Genomic DNA, 20,536 nt, shown 5'->3' with positions numbered 1-20,536 from the left:
TTTGATTGTCTCAAAACTTTTTTTCCTGACACGAGGTTGTTTTCTGATTTACCCGCCAAAGTTTTTGGATGTACTGCCTATGTTCATGTTTCCAATCAATTTCGTTCAAAACTTGACCCCCGTGCTATAAAATGTGTTTTTTTGGGTTATTCCTCAAACAAAAAGGGGTATAAGTGTTTCGATCCTCAAACCAAGAAATTTCATGTGAGTATGGATGTGTCATTTGTGGAAACAAAATCCTATTTGCCCAACACTTCTCTTCAGGCGGAGACAAGTGGAGTAGAAGACCGTTTTTGGGATATTTCTATCCCACTCCCCAATGTCATTTATCCTACACAAAAACCACATCTGTCTGATAATGATCACTTAGGAGAACCAAGTTCTATGGTGCCTAGTCAAGAAGATTCTTGTTTAGGGGGAGAAGTACTACAAAATGATCTAAATCCTGAGCTTCAAGTTTATACTAGGAAGCGATTTCATCTGAGGAATAATGACCCGAATGTCCATCCTAATGACCCGAATGTCCACCCGAGTTCTGGCATCGAAATTTTAGGTAATCCTATTCCTTCTATTTCCGACCTTGATGTTCCTATAGCAATTAGGAAAGGTGTCCGAAATTGCATTAAACATCCTATTGCAAATTACCTCTCCTATCAAAGACTGTCTAAAAACCATAGAGCTTTCACATCTAGGATTTCACACTTGTTTGTTTCAAGGAATATACAGGAAGCATTGGATGATCCGAATTGGAAATTAGCAGTCATGGAGGAGATGAATGCTTTAAGGAGAAGTGGTACTTGGGAGATAGTTGATCTACCCAAAGACAAGAAAACAGTTGGGTGTAAATGGGTGTTTACGATAAAATGTAACGCAGATGGAAGCGTTGAGAGATACAAGGCGAGACTAGTGGCTAAAGGCTTCACTCAAACTTATGGGATCGACTATCAAGAGACGTTTGCTCCTGTTGCTAAAATAAATTCCATTAGAGTACTGTTATCTCTTGCAGTAAATTCAGATTGGCCTCTACATCAACTTGACATTAAAAATGCATTTCTCAATGGTGATCTTGAAGAGGAGGTGTTCATGAGCCTACCGTCGGGATTTGAGCAGAGACTTGGAAGCGACAGAGTATGCAGATTGAACAAGTCATTATACAGACTCAAACAATCACCAAGAGCGTGGTTTGAACGCTTTGGGAAGGCAGTTATCAGTTGTGGCTTCTCGCAGAGTCAAGCAGATCACACAATATTTTATAAACATTCAAAAGACAGTAAAATTGCAATTTTGATTGTTTATGTTGATGACATCATTTTAACTGGTAATGATGAAGCAGAGTTAGCAGCCCTCAAAGAGAAACTCGCAAAAGAATTTCACATTAAGGATCTGGGAGCCCTCAAGTATTTTCTCGGAATGGAATTTGCAAGATCCAAGGAAGGTATATTCGTTAATCAGAGAAAATATGTTCTTGATCTCCTTGGAGAAACAGGTATGCTTGGTTGTAAGATGGTGGAGACTCTGATCGAGCCTAACTTGAAGTTACAAGCTGCTAAGGCTGAAGAAGTCAAAGAGAGGGAACAATATCAGCGACTTGTAGGGAAATTGATTTACTTGTCTCATACGCGGCCTGATATTGCCTTTGCAGTCAGCATGGTAAGTCAGTTCATACACTCACCAGAGGCAGAGCACTTTGAGGCCGTTTATAAGATCTTAAGATATTTGAAAGGAACTCCAGGGAGAGGCTTACTGTTCAAGAAACATGGACATCTTCAAGTTGAAGTATATACAGATGCAGACTGGGCAGGAAGTGTTACAGACAGGAGATCAACATCCGGATACTGCTCCTTTGTAGGTGGGAACCTAGTTACATGGCGGAGTAAAAAACAGAATGTGGTAGCTAGAAGTAGTGCAGAAGCAGAGTTCAGAGCTGTTGCCCATGGAATCTGTGAAGTAATGTGGATTAAAAGAATTCTTGAAGAATTAAAACTTTCTCACCCGACACCTATGAAGGTCTATTGTGACAACAAAGCAGCTATATCTATAGCTCATAATCCAGTTCTACATGATCGCACAAAACATATAGAAGTGGATAAACATTTCATCAAGGAGAAAATCAATGCTGGCATAATCTGTATGACCTACCTTCCAACAGGTGAACAATTAGCTGATGTGCTAACGAAGGGACTACACAAGAAGCAATTTGATAAGCTGACTAGCAAGCTGGCTATGGAAGATATCTTCAAACCAGCTTGAGGGGGAGTGCTGGAAATTTGTGTTAATAATAAGATAGTGGCATGGATATAATATGATAGTGGTGTTGGTGGTAGATAGTGGCATGTATAGAATATGTGATAGTGGTGTTGGTGGTAGATAGTGGCATGTATAGAATATGTGATAGTGGTGTTGGTGGTAGATAGTGGCATATATATAATATGTTAGTGGTAGATAGTGGTAATATATAATATGTAAGTGGCATATAATGAGTTATAATGATGTTTGTAATATCTCCTATATAAGGAGTGTCATTTGGTCTTGTAAGATAAGAAGTTTTGAATATAACAGAAATATATTCCTTCTTCCTCATATTTTTCGGAGTTCTTCTTCCTCATATTTTCTAAGTATGTATTTGTGGCATCCTTAGTTCACGTGACCCTCGCCCGGGGGTTACAATACCGTGGCCAATATGCACGTGGCCCTCGCCCAGGGGTAACAATACTGTGGCTTTTATTCATGTGGCCCTTGCCGGGAGGTAACAATACTGAGGCCTATATTCACGTGGCCCTTGCTTAGGGGTAACAATACCATGGCTACTTGCGCGCAAGATATGGACCTTTATGGTTGTTGGTACCGGCTATACATGTGATCCTTAGAACCAAGTTGATATGATAGCTAATGGATGTACCACTTATGATTTTATGCAAGATCCAAATATGAATATGATTATGAGCATGAACATGTATATAATCCTATTTCTAATTTGAAAATTTGAATATGCATAAGACCCTGTTTTTGATATAAACTTTGATTTCTAACTTTGTGATGGACATCATTCGTTAAAACCCCTTTACCTTGTTATTATTCACTGGGCTCTCGCTCACTATTTATTTTATGTATGTAGGTGACCAAGCATGTGACCAGGGCCAGAGTTGATGGCCTGGGATTCTGTTTTGTCAGCCACTCTTTGTGCCTCCCGAGGAGGTTCCGGACCAAGTCAAGTTGTGTGACTATGTCTTTTGAACATTCAACACTTTGTTTCTCTTGTTAATGATCAGTTTGCTTTTGATTATTTGTACATGGGATAACGTATAATTACTGTACCTATGTGATGTCTTGGGTATGTTTATAAAGTTTAAAATTATTTTGTTCCATGTATGTCTGCACAGCTCAATGGACGATGTTTATTTTGTATATTTGCTTCCGCAGCCTCTATCTTTTATTATCCTATTTAGAGGCCTTTGGTAATCCAAGGATTACTGGCTGGTTACGACGCTATACCCATAGAGGCGAGTTTGGGTCGTGACAATAATAGTGGCCAAACATTATTGAAAACTTGATTAGGCTAGGGTTTACCCTATTTTTGGTGACTCAAAGCATCAGAGCCCCCAGTTTCGAACACTGTTCATCAGCTCCTAAGATGAACAGGCATGGATCTCGGTCTGACCGGGCTACAAACTCTAATTTGATCCAAAATCATGATTTGACCGAGCAAGTTTCTTGTATATATAGAACTTAGTTGAGAAAACCAGGCTACATTCCGCCAAACCCTGGGACCGAGCTACTAAAACACACAAAGGCTGTGCAACCGAGCTAAGATGTAGTTTGCTAGCACAGTTGAGCCATTAAAACCCACAAAGGTTGTGTGATTGGGCTAAATTCCACTCAACCATTAAGACCAAGCTGCAATTACGCTCAAAGTGACTGAGCTAAAATCAAGCTCATTTGCGCGACCGCGCTTCCACTTACACTTGGTTTTTAACTACAGAATCCTAGGGGACCAGGCACACCAACACAAGGACTCTCAAAGACCGAAAAGCCATCGTACATAACTTTGCTAACTCAATTCTGTCGAGCAATCTATGTTGGTCTCTTATAGGGCGCTATCGCTTCACTGTAAACATACCGGGTGCCCTGGCCGTGTTTCGAGAGGAGTATGGTGTCCCAGCCGATGTACATTTAGAGCTCGATGATGAGGGCATAATTTCATGAGGTAGATTGGAGTCTTGTCCCTTCATCGTGCTGAGCATAATTAAAGGAGGGCTACGTTTCCCGGTGCAGCCCTTAATTTGTGAATTTTTGAGACGTACCAGATTGGCTTCCATGCAAGTATCCACCAATAGTTATAGAATCATAAAGGGAGTGGCCAAGCTAAACCACCAGCTAGGATTATAGTTAAGGCTGACCAAGATCCTACGTCAATACATGCTCGGTCGCACAAAAGACGGCTACAATTATTATCTGAAAATTAGACCAGGCAGAGAGCTATTAATAACCGGCACACCGGATAAGGACATGCACAATGGTGATTTCTTCTAGGTGTCCGGTGACTACGAAACTGCTGATGTGCCTGGTTGGTACATCGGCAAGGACTTCAGTTCATCTTGTAAGCCGAGCTTCCTGACCAGTTAATTTTGTTGACATTCATTATTCCGAGCTAATTGCTTTCTTTTTACAGCTATTGAAGAACTACAAGCCAATTATCGTCATCCGAACGAGGGGGCGATCAGAATCGCGTTGTGATACAAGAATTAGGGTTGTGACGAGCTCCTCAGCTACATACCGAGCTACTGGTATTCTGCTAAATGAAAGAGCAAGGTTATAGATTTCCTTCGAGAGCCTTCTCTACCACCAGATCTCATACTTCCTGACATGTCTTTAATCTGGTTAATTGAGGAACATGAAATGGCTAAGAGGAGCTGAATTAAAAATCTTATCATAGCTACATCCACCGAGCTCCCGAGCATCCCTCCACCAGCCCCCACTGCCGGTCAAAGTTCCGGGACCATGATCGCTTTGGCCTCAACCGTTGTTGACCAGGCTAGCATGGAGTCTCGCCAAGCTAGCAAAAGGGCTCGTACTGCCAATCCATCTACTGATCTTGTGGTTGAGCTGAGCACCGAGCAGTAAGTGCAGGATGTTAAGCCAACACCTCCATGGAAGCTAGAGTTGAAGCACCGGGGAAAAGAGATCCTAGCTAATGCTTTGATCTCTGGGGACAAGGAGCATCTTCTGGCTTTTGACTTGTCAAAAACGTTGCTTCAACTGGGTGACATGACCGGGAGTGATCATGTTCATGACACCCGGATAGTGAAGTTCGCGATCAAGTCTATGATGAAGATAAGATTCGAAATTTTGCCAAGTCTTTGCTCAGACTAATTTTCCTCTAATTTCTTGTAGGCTATTCAGAAGACTCATCTTGTCATGGACTTAGTTCACAGACTATGGCAGAAGGCGACCGACTTTACTAAAGTAGGGAAGTACTAGAGGCCGAGCTAGGATGGTCACAATCCCCTTTGGAGATTGCCAACGCCGACAATGCCAAGTTGTTCAGCCAGCTCGGTAGCGCCGAGCAAAAAGGGGATTTACTATGCGCTAAGTTGGAGGAGCTGAAAAAGAAGAACGATGAGGCAGAAAAGGCTGCTGAGGACCGTAGCTTTAAGGATGTCGAAGAAAGTTATATCAAACAGGTTAATACCACCAAGGACATCTTCTTCCAGTCCAACTGGAAGGTTGCTTGTGAAAAACTCGATTAAGGCCCTTCTACTGAGGTGTTTACCTTTCCTCCCCTTGCCTTTCTGTCAGACTATATGGTTCTTTACGAATGATGTTTTCAACGCCTTGCAAGGAGAGGAGACCAAGGGAGATGACATGGAGGAAGAGGCCGAGGTAGCAGCCGAGCAAGAGAAGACCGCCCAGCCAGAGCGCGGTGCTATCGAAAGGACCTCTGTAGTCGATCTAGAGGACGCCGGGGCTGGAGCTGGGGACAAATTTGGTGGTCTTTCTCCTCTTGTTTAACTGTGTTTTTGACTGTATTTTCTTTTGAACTTCAAACTTTGTAGCTGGACTACTTGCCCTAAAGTTTGTACTTGCATTTTCAATCAATGAAAATTTTATAACTTCGTCACTTGCAATCTTGTAATGCATTTCTTTTCTAACTTTAAACCACACAATATCATCTCGGCTAGTGAGTAACAGTTGAGCAGTTCATCAAATCATTAGTCGGGCAAAGTCATTTCGGCTAAAAGGTGAGAGTTGAACAATTCATCAACTCTTCTGGCCGAGCAAAACCAGCTCGGCTAAGAGATAGGAGTTGAACAATTCATCAACCCTTTTGGCCGAGAAAACTTATCTCGGCCCGGAAGCAAGAGTTGAACAATTCATCAACTCTTTAGGCTGAGCAAAATCATCTCAGCTAAGAAGCAAGAGTTGAAAAATTTATTAACTCTGCTGGCCGAGCAAAATCATATCGGTTAAGAGACAAGAGTTGAACAATTCATCAACCTATTGGGCTGAGAAAAATCATCTCGGCCAGGAAGCAAGAGTTGAACAATTCATCAACTCTACTGGTTGAGCAAAATCATCTCAGCTAAGAGACAAGAGTTGAACAATTTATCAGCCCTTTTGGCCAAGAAAAATCGTTTCGACTAGGAAACAAGAGTTGAACAACTTATCAACTCTTTGGGCCAAGCAAAATCATCTCAGCTAAGAAGCAAGAGTTGAACAATTCATCAACTCTTCTGGCTGAGCAAAATCATCTCGGCTAAGAGACAAGAGTTAAACAATTCATCAACCCTTTTAGCCGAGAAAAATCATCTCAGCCAGGAAGCAAGAGTTAAACAATTTATCAACTCTTTGGGCCGAGCAAAATCATCTTGGCTAAGAAGCAAGAGTTGAACAATGCATCAACTCTGCTGGCCGAGCAAAATCATCTCGGCTAAGAGACAAGAGTTGAACAATTCATTAACCTTTTTGGCCGAGAAAAATCATCTCGGCCAGGAAACAAGAGTTGAACAATTCATTAACTCTTTGGGCTAAGCAAATCATCTCGGCTAAGAAGCAAGAGTTGAACAATTCATCAACTCTGTTGGCCGAGCAAAATCATCTCGGCTAATAGACAAGAGTTCACCAATTCATCAAACCTTTTGGTCGAGAAAAATCATCTCGGCTAGGAAACAAAAGTTGAACAACTTATCAACTCTTTGGGCCGAGTAAAATCAGCTCAGCTAAGAAGCAAGAGTTGAGCAATTCATCAACTCTTCTAGCCGAGCAAAATCATCTCGGCTAAGAGACAAGAGTTGAACAATTCATCAACCCTTTTCGACATGTTACTCATTCGTAACGATCTAGTTGGAAAAACAACAAATTGTCCAAGTGTAGTAACTCATTTTCATTATATACAGATTTCACACATACTTAACATGATTAAAAGAATTACATCGGAGAATGGAGGGGCATGGCTTCCCTCCACAAAAATTACATAGACAGTCTAAACTAAAAGTAATACAACTTCAAATTAGTTATGTTCCATGGGTGGGGTATAGTTTGCCCGTCCAAGTCTTCCAGCTAGTATGCTCATTTTCCTGCCAGGTTGGTTATCTTGTAAGGTCCCTCTTAATTTGCCCCTAGTTTTCCTTCGCACAGCACCAGAGTATTGACCATCACTTTCCGTAAGACCCATTCTCCAATTTTAAACTGCCTGGGTTGAACCGTCTTATTGTATTTTCTAGACAGTTCTTGTTAGTATGCCACGACGTGGATCATAGTTTTTTTTCTATGTTCCTTTGTATGGTCCAACTCTAAGTTGATGGCTTCCACGTTCAAGTCCAGCTCAAATTTTCACTCCTAATGGTGAGTATGCTAATCTCCAGCAGAATGACCACCTCCATGCCATATGCCAAGGTGAAAGATGTCTTCCCTGTTAAGCGTCTTGGCATTGTTCGGTAAGCCCAAAGGACATTCAGGAGATCTTCGGTCTATTTTCCTTTGGCTTTCTCTAGCCTTTTCTTCAACCCATCTAGAATGATCTTGTTTGATGTTTCGGTCCAACCATTCGACTGAGGATAGGCCGGTGTTGAGTTGTAGAATTCTATCTTCAGTTTCTCATAGAATCCTCTAAACAGCCTCCCATTAAATTAGGTGCCATTATCCAAAATAAGTGCTTTGGGGACTTCGAATCGTGTCACCGCATTTTGCCAGACAAATCTCTTCACACCTTTTTTTTTATTGTCGACAAAGGTTCAGCTTCGACCCATTTGGTGAAGTAATCTGTCGCTACTATAAAGAACTTGCGGTTGCTTTGGGCGATTGGGAGTGGTCCCACAATGTCTAGTCCCCACATTGCAAACGACCAAGGACTTGTGAGAGGAAGGAGTTCCCTGGTTGGCTAATGAATTTGATGAACGAACTTTTGGCACTTCTCGCATTTTCTCATATACTTCTATGCGTCGGCCTGCATGCACGACCAGTAGTATCCTTGCGAGATGGCGTGGTAGGCTAGAGATCTTCCGCTAATATGGCTTCCACACATCCCTTCATGGATCTCAAAGAGAAAAACATCGACTTTGCTTGGGTGGATACACTTTATATATGGGCCAATGAAGGACTTCTAATACAGGGCACCAGATGGAGAGAGGAAAAACCCCGGATTTTGTTTGCCTCTTTCTTGTCTGTCGGCAAGACTCTTTCTTTCAGGAAAAGAATGATGGGGTCCATCCAGGACAGACCTAGCTCGACACAGAGAGCTTCTTTCCTCTCTAATTCTTATATGCTAGGTCTTGGAAGAAATTCAATTAGGTGAGGGTTAGGTGTTGTCTTGTTGGCCATGGAAGCTAAACTGACCAACTCGTTGCCCGACTGTTCCCTTTTCGACCGATTTGTTCAACTCTTATGGCTTGAAATTTCTTGAGTTGCTTTCTCACCAAAGTCTAGTATTTGGCCATTCGGTTATCCTTGGCTTCGTATTCTCCTGATACTTGGTTTACAACGAGTTGGGAGTCGCTGTAGACCATTAACTCAGATGCTTGCAATTGGAGTGCACTTTTCAGTCCGGCTAGTAACGCTTCGTACTCATTCTTGTTATTGGACGCAAGGAACCCGAGCGTGATGGAATGTTCAATGGTCAGTCTGTCTAGTGAGATTAAAACTACCCCCAATCTGGTGCCATGTTATCAACGAAAAATTTCTACATCTCGTCAATAAAAAGCTTCCAACATTCCGCAGGGTCTTGAGACTTTTGAAGGATCAAGTGTTCTGAGTTGCTCGGCTATTTTTGCATCAAGCGCGCCGTTGATGATTGCAACTTGCATGACTTTATCTCCCCTGGCGATGCGGTGCTGGATCTAACAGGTTGTCTTGTTATTCCCAAATCCATCAGCGCATTGCCGAGTTATGGTTGTCCTTCGAGTGATGGATTGGTGCTCTGACACCCAACTTCCACATCGCCTTCCATGTTTGGCGTGCTAGGAGGGTTGAAGTGGACCGGAATGGGAGTCGACTGTGCAATTTCTGCACTACCTACTCTCTTCAACTTGGTTGCGTTGGTAAGGTCCACTGGACAAACTGGGTGAGTTCCAAGTGAAAATTCTGCAACGAAGTCGGCCACTGCTTAGGCCTTGATGGCAATTCTAGGTTGAAACTTGACGTCGAATTGCCCTAACTCGACTGCCTACTTCAAGATTCGACCAGAGAAGTCTGCCTGTTCAAATAAGGCTTTCAATGGAAATTCGGTTAGCACAACGATTGTGTGCGCATGAAAATAATGTGCCAACTTCGTGAAGGCCATCATTAGTGCTAAGGCAAGTTTCTCGAGCTGCAAGTTTCTCGATTCTGCTGGGAGTAAGGTCTTGCTCATATAGAAGATCAGCAGATGTTGTTATGTCTTCTGCCCTAACAAGTACCGTGCTGACGGCATGTTGAGAAACGGCTAGATAGAGATAGAGTTCCTTGCCTTGCTTCAGTGTGATAAAGAGTGGAGCGGAGGATAGATGTGTCTTCGGCTTGGCTAAGGCTCTGTCGCATTCCTCATTCCATGAAAACTTCGACTTAAGGGCTTGGAAGAAAGGGCGGCAACGATCTAATGACCGGTTAATAAATCTATTAAGTGCTGTTACCATCCCAGCAAGATGTTGCATGTTCTTTGCTGAGTTGAGCCACTTAAATTATTGGATGGCCTTGATTTGAGAGGGATTTGCTTCGATTCCTCGATTGGTCACCAAGAAACCCAAGAACTTTCCTAATCCCACGTCGAAGGCACACTTTGATACGTTGAGGCGTAGCTAGTGTCGCTTAAAGATCGTGAACATTTCCGCTAGATTGGTCAAGTGGTCGGCCTCGTTCTTGCTTTTGACCACCATGTTATCAATATATGCCACCATTGTTTAGACAAAAAGCGAGGAGAGCATCTTAGTAACCATTCTCTGAAAAGTCGCCCTGGCGTTCTTTAACCCGAAAGGTATAATTTTATAGCAAAATAACCCCCTTGGTGTTGCGAAAGAAGTAATCTCTCTGTCAGGCTCATGTATGGCAATCCGATGATATTTCTAGATATTTGTTACCAGCTGTGCCAGCTATTGCTCACTGAACTGCATTTTCATACACGTGTATGGTAGGATGTATTCAAGCTCAAACCTTGATTTTCTATATATAGGGGGGTGCCTCCCCATTTTGGAGGGTTAAACATTTTAGAGCAAAAATTTCTCTCTCTAGCTTTCTCTCACTCACTTGATAGTTTGTGCTTTATAGTTAGTTTTCTCTACACTTTTCCACATCAACCCTTAACCAAACAGTCTCACCTTTGAGCTAAGGTCCCTTGGAGCTTTGTTTGAGCCTTGGAAGGGGGTTTGAGCTTGAATTTGTGCCTGAAGTGTGCTTTGCTACAAAGGTATAGAACTTACCTCATTTAAGCTTAGTGTGCATACTTGCTTTGCCATCTGTTTCCACTGTTTTAAGGCTATTTTTTGAAGTGTAAAAAACTCTATTTTTGAGGCATAAAAGTGGTGGTTTAAGCCTTTGTGAGTTAGGGGGTTGTCCTTCCCTTTTGCTCCTTAGCTTGTGAACCTTTTTGTGCTATTTTTCCTTACCTTCAAATCAAACTTTTTAGGCTTTTTAACCACTGAAAGTCAAATTTTTTTAGTGACAAAAACCTTCTTTTGAAGTCCAAAATTGAAGGGGTTAGCCTCCCCTCTTTGTTGTCTTGCTTGCAGGCCTAGTTGCCTTACATGTTATCATGTTTTTATAGCCTAACTTAGCTTTGGTTCAACATGTTTTTACTACTATTTTGACTTGTTTTAGCTATGTTTTGGTCTAGTTGAGTTCTTTGAGCCTTGTATGGCATGGTTATAGTGTTAATTCCTTCTCATTGCCCCGGTTCGATCAACTTATGGACCTTACAGCCGGACACAACATACTCAGTTTCCTAAAATATTTGTGAAAAAATATTTTAAAAAACTAAGAAATACACAAAAATATGAAAAATATACTGAATTTTCATTTTTTTTTTTGCATTTTTGGTATTTAGTGATTTAAAAAAAAAATTCACAAAAATTATACTTTTAAAGTGTATTTATGTTAGGTGTGTCTAAAAATTAAAAAAATTGCTTAAAATATATAAAAATTTAGTAAAAATAAAAAAATATGAAAAATTAGAAAGCAAAATTTTTTGAAAAGTGATTATAGAAAACTCAAATCAAACAAAGTGATTCATATATTTTTTTTTTAAATTTGATCTATTTTATATAATATGTGATTAATATTTGATTACGCCCTATGTAAATCTACGCTATCACTCAATTAACACATACTATTTAATAAATATATTAATATTATAATTTTTTGTCACATAAGACATAATTAGTTGCTTTTAAGGGAGGTTTGGATTATCATGCATTGATTGGTTTAGATCAATCATAAACATTTGAAGATATCACTTGATGTCGCATTACATTAAAATTAAATAGAGGCGATGAATTGTTAGACAATACTATTAATAATTTTTTTCCTTTTAATTTCAGGAGTTGCAACATGAAAACATGATTGATAATGTGAACCATTAAAAATGTTATTTAAAAATTTACATGATGTTAATGCAAAAGAGTCAAGACCTATCAATAAAAATATTCATAAAAAATTCACTTCGTTGAGTTCTACTTTTTTTTTTTTTTTGAATGGCCATAAATAGTTAAATAGTTGAGGCCAATGTAAAATGTGATTTTAGACTAAGAAATGATTTTCCCAAATCATGTATTAGATGGATGCTCAGACATTGAGAAAGAAGAACACTTTTAGAGGTTAAAGACTATAGGAAGATATCGTCTATAATTTATGGATCTCTAATCCAAAAATTGAAATCCTCTAAAGCTCCTTTTATTAGGATCAATGTAGTTGTTTGTAAATCTAGAGCAATCGCAAGTGAACCAAAAATGTCTCCAGGATTTATTGTTAAATATAGTATTGAAACGCAAAGCATGTTGAAAAAAAGGAAAAAACACCAAGGGAAAAAAAAATGACAAATAAAATGTGAAAAATTTAAATTTTGCAGACACTAGCAGCAAGCGCATCTGGTGTAGTGGTATCATAGTACCCTCCCACGGTACTGACCAGGGTTCGATTCCCTGGATGCGCAATCAATTGTTTTTTCGAAAAATAAATTAGAAAATCTTAAAAACTGTCCTCCGAAACTTTCACAAGTCAGACGAATCGAACATCTCTATTCTTTCTTTGAAAATCCAAAGTCTCAAAAAATTCTTTACCTTCTAATACTTTTTCTCTGAAACTCAAGTCTCACGACTAAAAACGATTCTTTAACTACCTATGAGATCAGCTATCTCTAGTTTTCTTTGAAAACCCAAGTCTTAGACAATTCTCACTCACCTATGAAATGAGACCATTCTCACATCTCATCACAGCAGCGAACAGAGTGATCAATCTCTTGGAAATATGCAATTCACCCTCTCAAATCTACCAAATCCAGGCTCAACTCATCGTCCAAAACCTCTACCCAGACACCGACATTGCTTACCACTTCATCACTGCTTGGCAATCTCTGGGTCTCACTGACTCTGCCCATCTTCTCTATTCCCAAATCCAGACACCCAATGTCTTCATTTGTAATACCCTCATGAAAGCCTTTTCTCACAGCCAATCCCCTCTCAAATCAATTTCTATCTACACCCAAATGCACAAGAACTCCATTCTTCCAAACCACTACACTTTCCCTTTCGTTCTCAAGGCCTTCTCTGACCTCCGCGACCTCAAACAAGGGCAGTGCGTCCATACCCAGATCATAAAAATGGGTCATTTTAATGATATTTATGTTCAAAACTCTTTATTGAATGTTTAGGCTTCTGGTGGGAATATGGACTTGTGCCGGAAAGTGTTTGATGAAATGCGTCAGAGAGATGTGGTCTCATGGACTGTTATGATTACCGGGTGTCGAGAAGCTGGGAAGTTTGATGATGCCCTAGTTGCTTTTGAGAAGATGCAATATGCTGGTGTAGTGCCGAATCAAGTGACTATGGCGAATGCTTTGTCCGTGTGCTCGAGTTTTGGGGCTATTGACATGGGTATTTGGATACATGGTTTTATAAAGAGGAGGGGCTGGGTACTGGATGTGATTTTGGGAACTTCTTTGATTGATATGTATGGAAAATGTTGGAGAATTGAAGAGGGTTTGGCTGTTTTCCAAAGCATGAAAGAAAAGAATGTCTTTACATGGAATGCCCTTATTAAAGGCCTAGCTTTAGCAAAGAGTGGGCAGGAGGCGGTTTGGTGGTTTTCTCGAATGGTGCAAGAAGGGGTTAAGCCAGATGAAGTAACTTTGATTGGAGTTTTGTGTGCTTGTAGTCATTCTGGATTGGTACAAATGGGACAACAAATCTTTAGTACAATACTTGATGGAATTTATGGATTTTCACCAGCGATCAAGCATTATGCATGTTTGGTTGATCTGTTTGCACGGTCTGGATATCTCGAAGAAGCTTTCAAGATCATAAAGGAAATGCCCTTTGAGCCGACTAAACCAGTCTGGGGAGCTTTTCTAGCTGGTTGTAGAGCTCATGGAAACCTAGAATTGAGTGAGTTTGCAGCCTGGAAACTCATAGAGTTGCAGCCAGAGAATAGTAGTTATTATGTTGTGCTGTCTAATCTTTATGCATTGATGGGAAGATGGGGTGATGTGGAAAAGGTTAGGATGCTGATGAGAGAGAGGGGACTTAAGAAGAACTTGGGTTCTAGTTCAATAGAGCTTCGACCTCAGGATCATGTTCATGAGTTCTTAGCACAATAAGTCTGTAGCATTCACATATAGAGAGAGAAAATTGGCATGTATGTAATTCAGCTGTTTGAATTCTTTCTTTGGATATAATAAACTTAGCAGTAGCAATTAGAGTTCATTTGGCTTCTAAATGAACTCTCATGTCGACATGCCATTCGTCAACTGATTTGCACAAACATTATGTCGACTCGAGGGCTGATGTTAATGTCCTGATTGAAAATGCGGTTTGCTGCTGTCTGAAGGAAATGAACTATAAATTAAGGGGATTGGATGCTGCAGATTTTGTTGGGATGTTTATTTGACTTGTAAATCAAGGACATTGGACTCTCCTGATTACGGGGTTGTCTCATTCATCAACTGTAAGCACCCATTAACTTTTTCTTCTCTTTCATTCTCTTTCTGGTTAGATGAGGAATTAAGGAATGATAGATAACTAGGGTTGATAAACACAAGTCCTTGCTTATTTAGGATTATAATGTAGGAGTATTTCCTTTCATCAGATCCTTCCTAGGAGATAATCGGGTCCATAATCACAAAGTCAGGTTGCTTTTATTAACCAGACATAGAATGAATGTGTGGAATTTGTAATCATGCTTCAATTTTGGACAGAAAGAACAAGTTACAGAATTCCTGTGCATGCAGCTGTTTGTTGATTTCAAGATTTCCCTTTGAAAATTTTTCTGTTTTAATTTGGTTTAGTTTCTAGTCTTTGGTGATGAAGTATGATTTCTGTGACTTGAGAAACTGATATTTGTAAATTTGTTGATTGAACCCTTTGTCCTTGCCAATTTGCTTGTTACGCTGTTGGATAATTTAGAAGACATCAGTACCTCTGTTCTAGTGATTGCATGTCAAGGAATTTTTTTTATTATTATTATTTTAATAAAAAAAATTACCTTCCAGAACTGCTTCTCTTCACCAATTTGTTTTGCGGGCTGTGCTCAATTAGTGGTTCAAAATGGAAAAAAGGAATGCATACAATACAATCCAAATATTCCACAAAGATAGGAAATTTACTTCTTGATGGTCCTTGAGATACAAAATTATTTCATATTGACTTGGAAAGCTTACTGCTTTCTCAACCCATCGAAGGGATGAAAGACAGGAAGACTAGAAACCTACAAAGACAGACAGGAAATTGCAAGACGGGGTTGAGAGAACATTGCGTGCTACATTGAGTACAGAGATTAACGTTAAGCCTAATTGTTGGTTTGCATTGCCATGACCTAAAATGACTTATTTTAGTTGGACTTATATGACTTTTTTTTTTTTTTTTGGTACATCGGAAAGGGAAATACAAAGAAGAAGCAAAAGAAATAGAAAAAGAAAGCAAAGCAAGAGAAGGCACAGCCACCCTAGAGACGACGATAAGCCGTCCCAATCATATCTGCCACCACTTGGCTCCGAACTCCAGCGGGTGGATCATCCACCATCACCAATTGCTCCATTTGATCAGCCCCCATACTAGCAAGGAGGTCAGCACATTTGTTACCTTCCCGCATAATATGATGAATAGTGCAATTACACCTACGGAACAGGTGTGGAGCATTCTCCACTATGCTGCGGGAAGAGCAGTTTTGGAGAGGACATTCATTGAGCAAAACGGCAGCCGAAGTAGAGTCTGTTTCCACTATAACTTCATGCATTCCTTTTTCAAGCACGATCATGAGCCCTCGTTATGAACCCCACATTTCAGCTTCGAGGCTTTGACAAGAGTCTAGTTGCCCAAAGAAACCACAAATCCAAACACCTGCCTCATCTCTAAAGACGCCTCCAAACCCACTTTTCCCTGGATCCCCATGGGCACATCCATCAGTATTAAGTTTAATCTTCCCTGCAGGAGGAGGTAACCAATGAACCAAAATAAGAGATTGCCTAGTAGATTGTAAATTTAAATCAAAAGCTTGTTGAATCTCATTAACATAATTATAAGTAAGATAGACAGTTTTTTGCCAAGAAGGTGCAATATTGTAAAAAATTGTCCTGTTTCTCTCTTTCCAAATTTGTCAAACGGCAACCACAAAAACTAGGCTCCAGTTGGAGACCACATCAGTATGGGGATGAAGATTCCTTTCAAACCAATCAAGGAAAGACCCCTGCCTATTCAGAACACAGCCCTGACTGCCAACCAAATTATCCCAAACATGTTTCGAGTGTATCTAACTACGAACAAGATGTTCAACATTTTCCAGATGATGATTACATCTAGGACAACTAGCATCATTAGATAGACCTCTCATCATTCGCAAAGCATTAGTCAGAAGTTTATCATGAAAAATGAGCCATAAGTAACCTTTCAGCTTTTGGGGAATCTTAAGTTTCCAAACCCAGTCCAGAAACATAGGATTCTCCACCAGAGGAGAAGCAATTTGATAAGCTGTGGCAGCAGAAAAGTTACCACTTGGAGACCCCTTCCAAAAAGGAGTATCAGGAAAAGTAACAAATTGAGGTAAATGAATTTTGAGCACAGCAGAATAAACATCTCTGGGAAGATGAGACTCAAACAAATTCACATCCCACTCCCCCAAACCATTCATGAGCTTATCCACCGTTTCCATATTAATGGAGTTATGATTCGGATATTGGGATGCTAAAGAGGCTTTCCCACACCACCAATCATGCCAAATGGAGATCTTAGAACCATCACCAACCCCCCATTTGATGCCTTTTCTCAAGACATCCCTCGACTTAAGGATACCCCGCCAAGTAAGGGAGGAGTTCCTTTTAGAAGAATAAGTCATAAGTTGATCATTAAGCAAATATTTCTGCTCTAGCACCTTTACCCACAAGCTAGAGTCCTTACAAAGGATTCTCTAGCCCAGTTTTGATAACAATGCATTATTCTGGAGGTTAGCCCTGCGAAGACCAAGCCCACCAAATTTCTTGCTGTTACAAACAATAGCCCAGTTCACCAAATGAATTCTTTTCTTATTCTCACAGTTGCCCCACAAAAAATTTCGGTTAAGCTTATCAATAACCTTACAAATATTGGTGGGTAGAAGCATGGTTTGCATGGAATAATTAGGAATGGCGGAAGTAACTGATTGAATTAGAGTAGCTCTCCCCGTAAATGAGAGCATACTTGCTTTCCATCCCGAAAGCCTACTATGAATCTTATCAATAATAAACTGGAAATGATTCCGATTACATCTGCTATGAAGTAATGGAATACTAAGATATCTGCCCAAATCATGTGTAAGAGCAATGCCACACAACCCACTCAAGTTCCTGGCTTTGGAAATAGACACGTTAGGAGACACAAAGATTTTGGACTTCAGGAGATTTAGCTTAAGACCGAAAATAGCACTAAACTCACTCAAAACATCCATGATAGTTTGACAATTCCTTTCTACCGCCTTACCAAAAAGGAGAAGATCATTAGCAAAAATGAGGTGAGAAAAAGCAGGGCCTTGTACCGAAGCCCTCACCCCTTTCCAGCTTTTATCATTAACTTTAGCCAATATCATATTAGACAGTCTCTCCATGCAAAGCGCAAACAGGTAAGGAGATAACGGATCCCCTTGCCTTAGTCCTTTCTTCATAGGAAAGTCCTGCAACTTTTCTCCATTCCAGAGAATAGATGCATTAACATTGGTAACACAGTTCATAATTAACTCAACCCAATGGTCATTCAAGTTATAATCCGAAAGAGTATGGTGGAGAAACTCGCATGACACATTGTCATAGGCCTTCTCGAGATCAATTTTCAGAATCATATCCCCATTACACCATTTTCTGTTCCTAAGAGTATGAACAAGCTCTTGATATATCGTTTCAATAACATGTGAATAGTTTTCTTTTTTAAAAAAATTTTGATAGAATAATAATATTACCCATCCAAAGAAAATGTTTCAAAAAATATTTTGAAAATGAAATGTACGATTTTTATGTATTTGCCCCGGACAAAATTTAAATACGCACAATTTTTCTAAGTACTAATAAAAGCCTAGCTTTTTTATTAATGGAATAGTAACAATTATTCCAAGCATAGAACAAATTATTGAAAATTAATAGACATTTGAGATTGCATTATTTAGCCATTTTGATGATCGAAGCAGATTGGATTTGCATTAGGGGCAAGCATTTAAGGATCCAATGCTAAGCTTGAGCCTTCTTCTGCATATCAAGCACCTTAGCCCAAGCGGGTCGGGCAAGGATATCGGAGCACCATGAGCTGACCCGAGGACGTGACTCGATTAGCTTCTTAGCCGGCGTCCCCGTAAGGCTTTGCAAGTTTGGTATGTGAAGTAGGTCCACAATTGTGTATTTCTCAGAAGCCAAGTACTTGGACTTCTCAAGCCGAGCCTCGTACACGTCGAGAACTTTTGCCAACTTGGCTTCGGCTTCAGCCACAATGCCTTCATCCGGTGTGAAACCCTTCTTGGGCTTGATGAGTAGCTCTGAAATCAGCTTCAGTGCGGGTGGCTCGAAGTGGTGGTCCTCCACATCGATCCAGTTAGCCACCACGGCTTGCTTCTTGGCGTCCCAGTATATTAGCTCTTCACCTTTCTTGCCATATTCATGAGCCATGCATCTTATTATTGCTCTTGATTCTGAATCAAAGTACCATTTTAGTTGTAATATGGCTTCGTTGGTTTGGGAAGTCCAACTTGGGGCTTTTTGGACTATTTTAGTCACAAAAAATAAAATAGACTTTTTAGTCTAATAAGACAAAATATCACATTCAATCCATAATCATTACATTCTTTTTCTTACAAAAAAGTCAAAAGTCTTTCTCAAACCGGGCTTTTTAGCCCCAGGCTAAAATAGTGAAAAAAGTTAAAAAGTCAAAAAGCCAACCCACTTTCCAAACCAACCCTATATATAATTATGAATATACACTTCTTTTACAGTTTACAAAATCGGATCACAAAACTGATATAACTTTTTATATGAGTGGAAATTACATATTTTGTGTAAGAAGATTGTACTTTATTATGTGATTGAACTTTTAAAATTGTTTGAATAATATTTGATATCTCCCCAAATTATGACCATTGATTTAATAAAGAAAAAAAAAAATCTACCTTGTTATGGTTTGGAAACAGCTAGCTTTGTTATCTATGTCATGAAAAATTATTTAGTACTATTGAAATATGTGATTTTTTAATTTAATAATTGTTGGTCTAGATAACATAGGATTTATCACTTTTATATTGTTTTTTTAGAGACAACATGAGATGTAACCAACATAGTAGGTGTTTGGTCTTAGTTGATTTTTTAACAAATCAACAATTATCATGTAACTGTTCACATTATTAAAAATAAATTTAGGAACTATATAGCTTAGGAGTATCAAACATATTTTTCATAAAACGTAGGGTCCATTAAACAATGCATTGATGATAATAAAAAAATGCATTAACGACGCATAAGGATAGGAAGCAAAAAAACTCAAACAATAAAAAGTGTAAGAAAAAAACAGTAGAAGGCGTAAATTCTTGTATAGAGTGGGCTCTATTAAACCAATTTATTTTTATTTTTTGCTGTGATAATGATCTCTAACATCACACTAACATTACTTTAAAAAAATAAAAAATAAAAAAATTACCGAATTGCTTGATGCCTCCGTCCTCGTACACCGGCACTTGTCCAAACGGCTGCAAAAACATGTGCAAATGTATAGCTAGCTTACTTAACTTCAAATTTAAAGAACGTATATTTACACTAAGCTTTACATTAAACCTCGCAAATTAGAGAAATTATAATGTTTCTTCACAAATCAAATCATATCATTGAATTACCACTCGGATCATCGAAGAATATCAGAATAATAAGAACGCAGAAGACTCTCATGAGGTCAATCATTTTTTTTTTTAAATGACTTACATTCATAGAGAGGAAGTGTTTGTTTTTGTGCTCTCCATTATCCAAATCGACGGGAACAAACTCAAAGTCGAGGTCGTGCTCAAACAGGTTCGCCAACACCTTCAATGTCGCCGGCGACTTCAAGCTTCCATACACTCTTCGCCCTGCCATTGCCCCACCTACCCCTCTCTCTCTCTCTCTCTCTCTCTCTCTTATATACATATACTTCACGCCTCCGGGCTCTATTTGAGATTTGTGTGATTTACATGGAATGGAGTAAGGATCCTCTAGAGTTTTTTTTTTCTAAAATTTTCTAGAGTGGTGCATTGCGTGGTTGAGATTTAATGACAAGTCACATCAATTTTTCAGCATTAAATCTCAACCACACAATACACCACTTTAGAAAACTTTAGGAAAAAAACAATCCTTGGTGCATGGAATGGTGCTTTGCGTTAATTTCAAAAT

General features: G+C 39.6%; 1 protein-coding gene, 1 non-coding gene and 1 pseudogene across 3 annotated transcripts; 2 read left to right on the top strand and 1 right to left on the bottom strand.

The window, feature by feature from the left end:
• The first annotated feature begins 12,542 nt into the window (after positions 1-12,542).
• TRNAG-CCC (transfer RNA glycine (anticodon CCC)) lies at positions 12,543-12,613 on the top strand. The gene has a single exon. It is a non-coding gene; the product is annotated as a tRNA-Gly (tRNA).
• A 57-nt stretch (positions 12,614-12,670) lies between these two features.
• Positions 12,671-16,219, top strand: LOC114320143 (pentatricopeptide repeat-containing protein At2g22410, mitochondrial pseudogene; annotated as a pseudogene). The gene is made up of 2 exons (XR_014351303.1): positions 12,671-14,622; positions 15,554-16,219. The product of XR_014351303.1 is annotated as a pentatricopeptide repeat-containing protein At2g22410, mitochondrial pseudogene (transcript).
• A 1,967-nt stretch (positions 16,220-18,186) lies between these two features.
• On the bottom strand, positions 18,187-20,334 carry LOC114320144 (glutathione S-transferase). Its single transcript, XM_028267255.2, has 3 exons — positions 20,093-20,334; positions 19,815-19,863; positions 18,187-18,816 (listed from the first exon to the last, which is right to left on the bottom strand). Exons 1-3 carry the CDS (start codon positions 20,291-20,293, stop codon positions 18,362-18,364), a joined length of 705 nt encoding a protein of 234 aa, XP_028123056.2. The 5' UTR covers positions 20,294-20,334; the 3' UTR covers positions 18,187-18,361.
• Between the last annotated feature and the right edge of the window lie 202 nt (positions 20,335-20,536).

The sequence above is a fragment of the Camellia sinensis genome, chromosome 14, assembly GCF_055761805.1.
Source record: "Camellia sinensis isolate YWXY chromosome 14, ASM5576180v1, whole genome shotgun sequence".
Lineage (NCBI taxonomy): Eukaryota > Viridiplantae > Streptophyta > Magnoliopsida > Ericales > Theaceae > Camellia > Camellia sinensis.
This window is presented reverse-complemented; position numbering and strand designations above follow the sequence as displayed.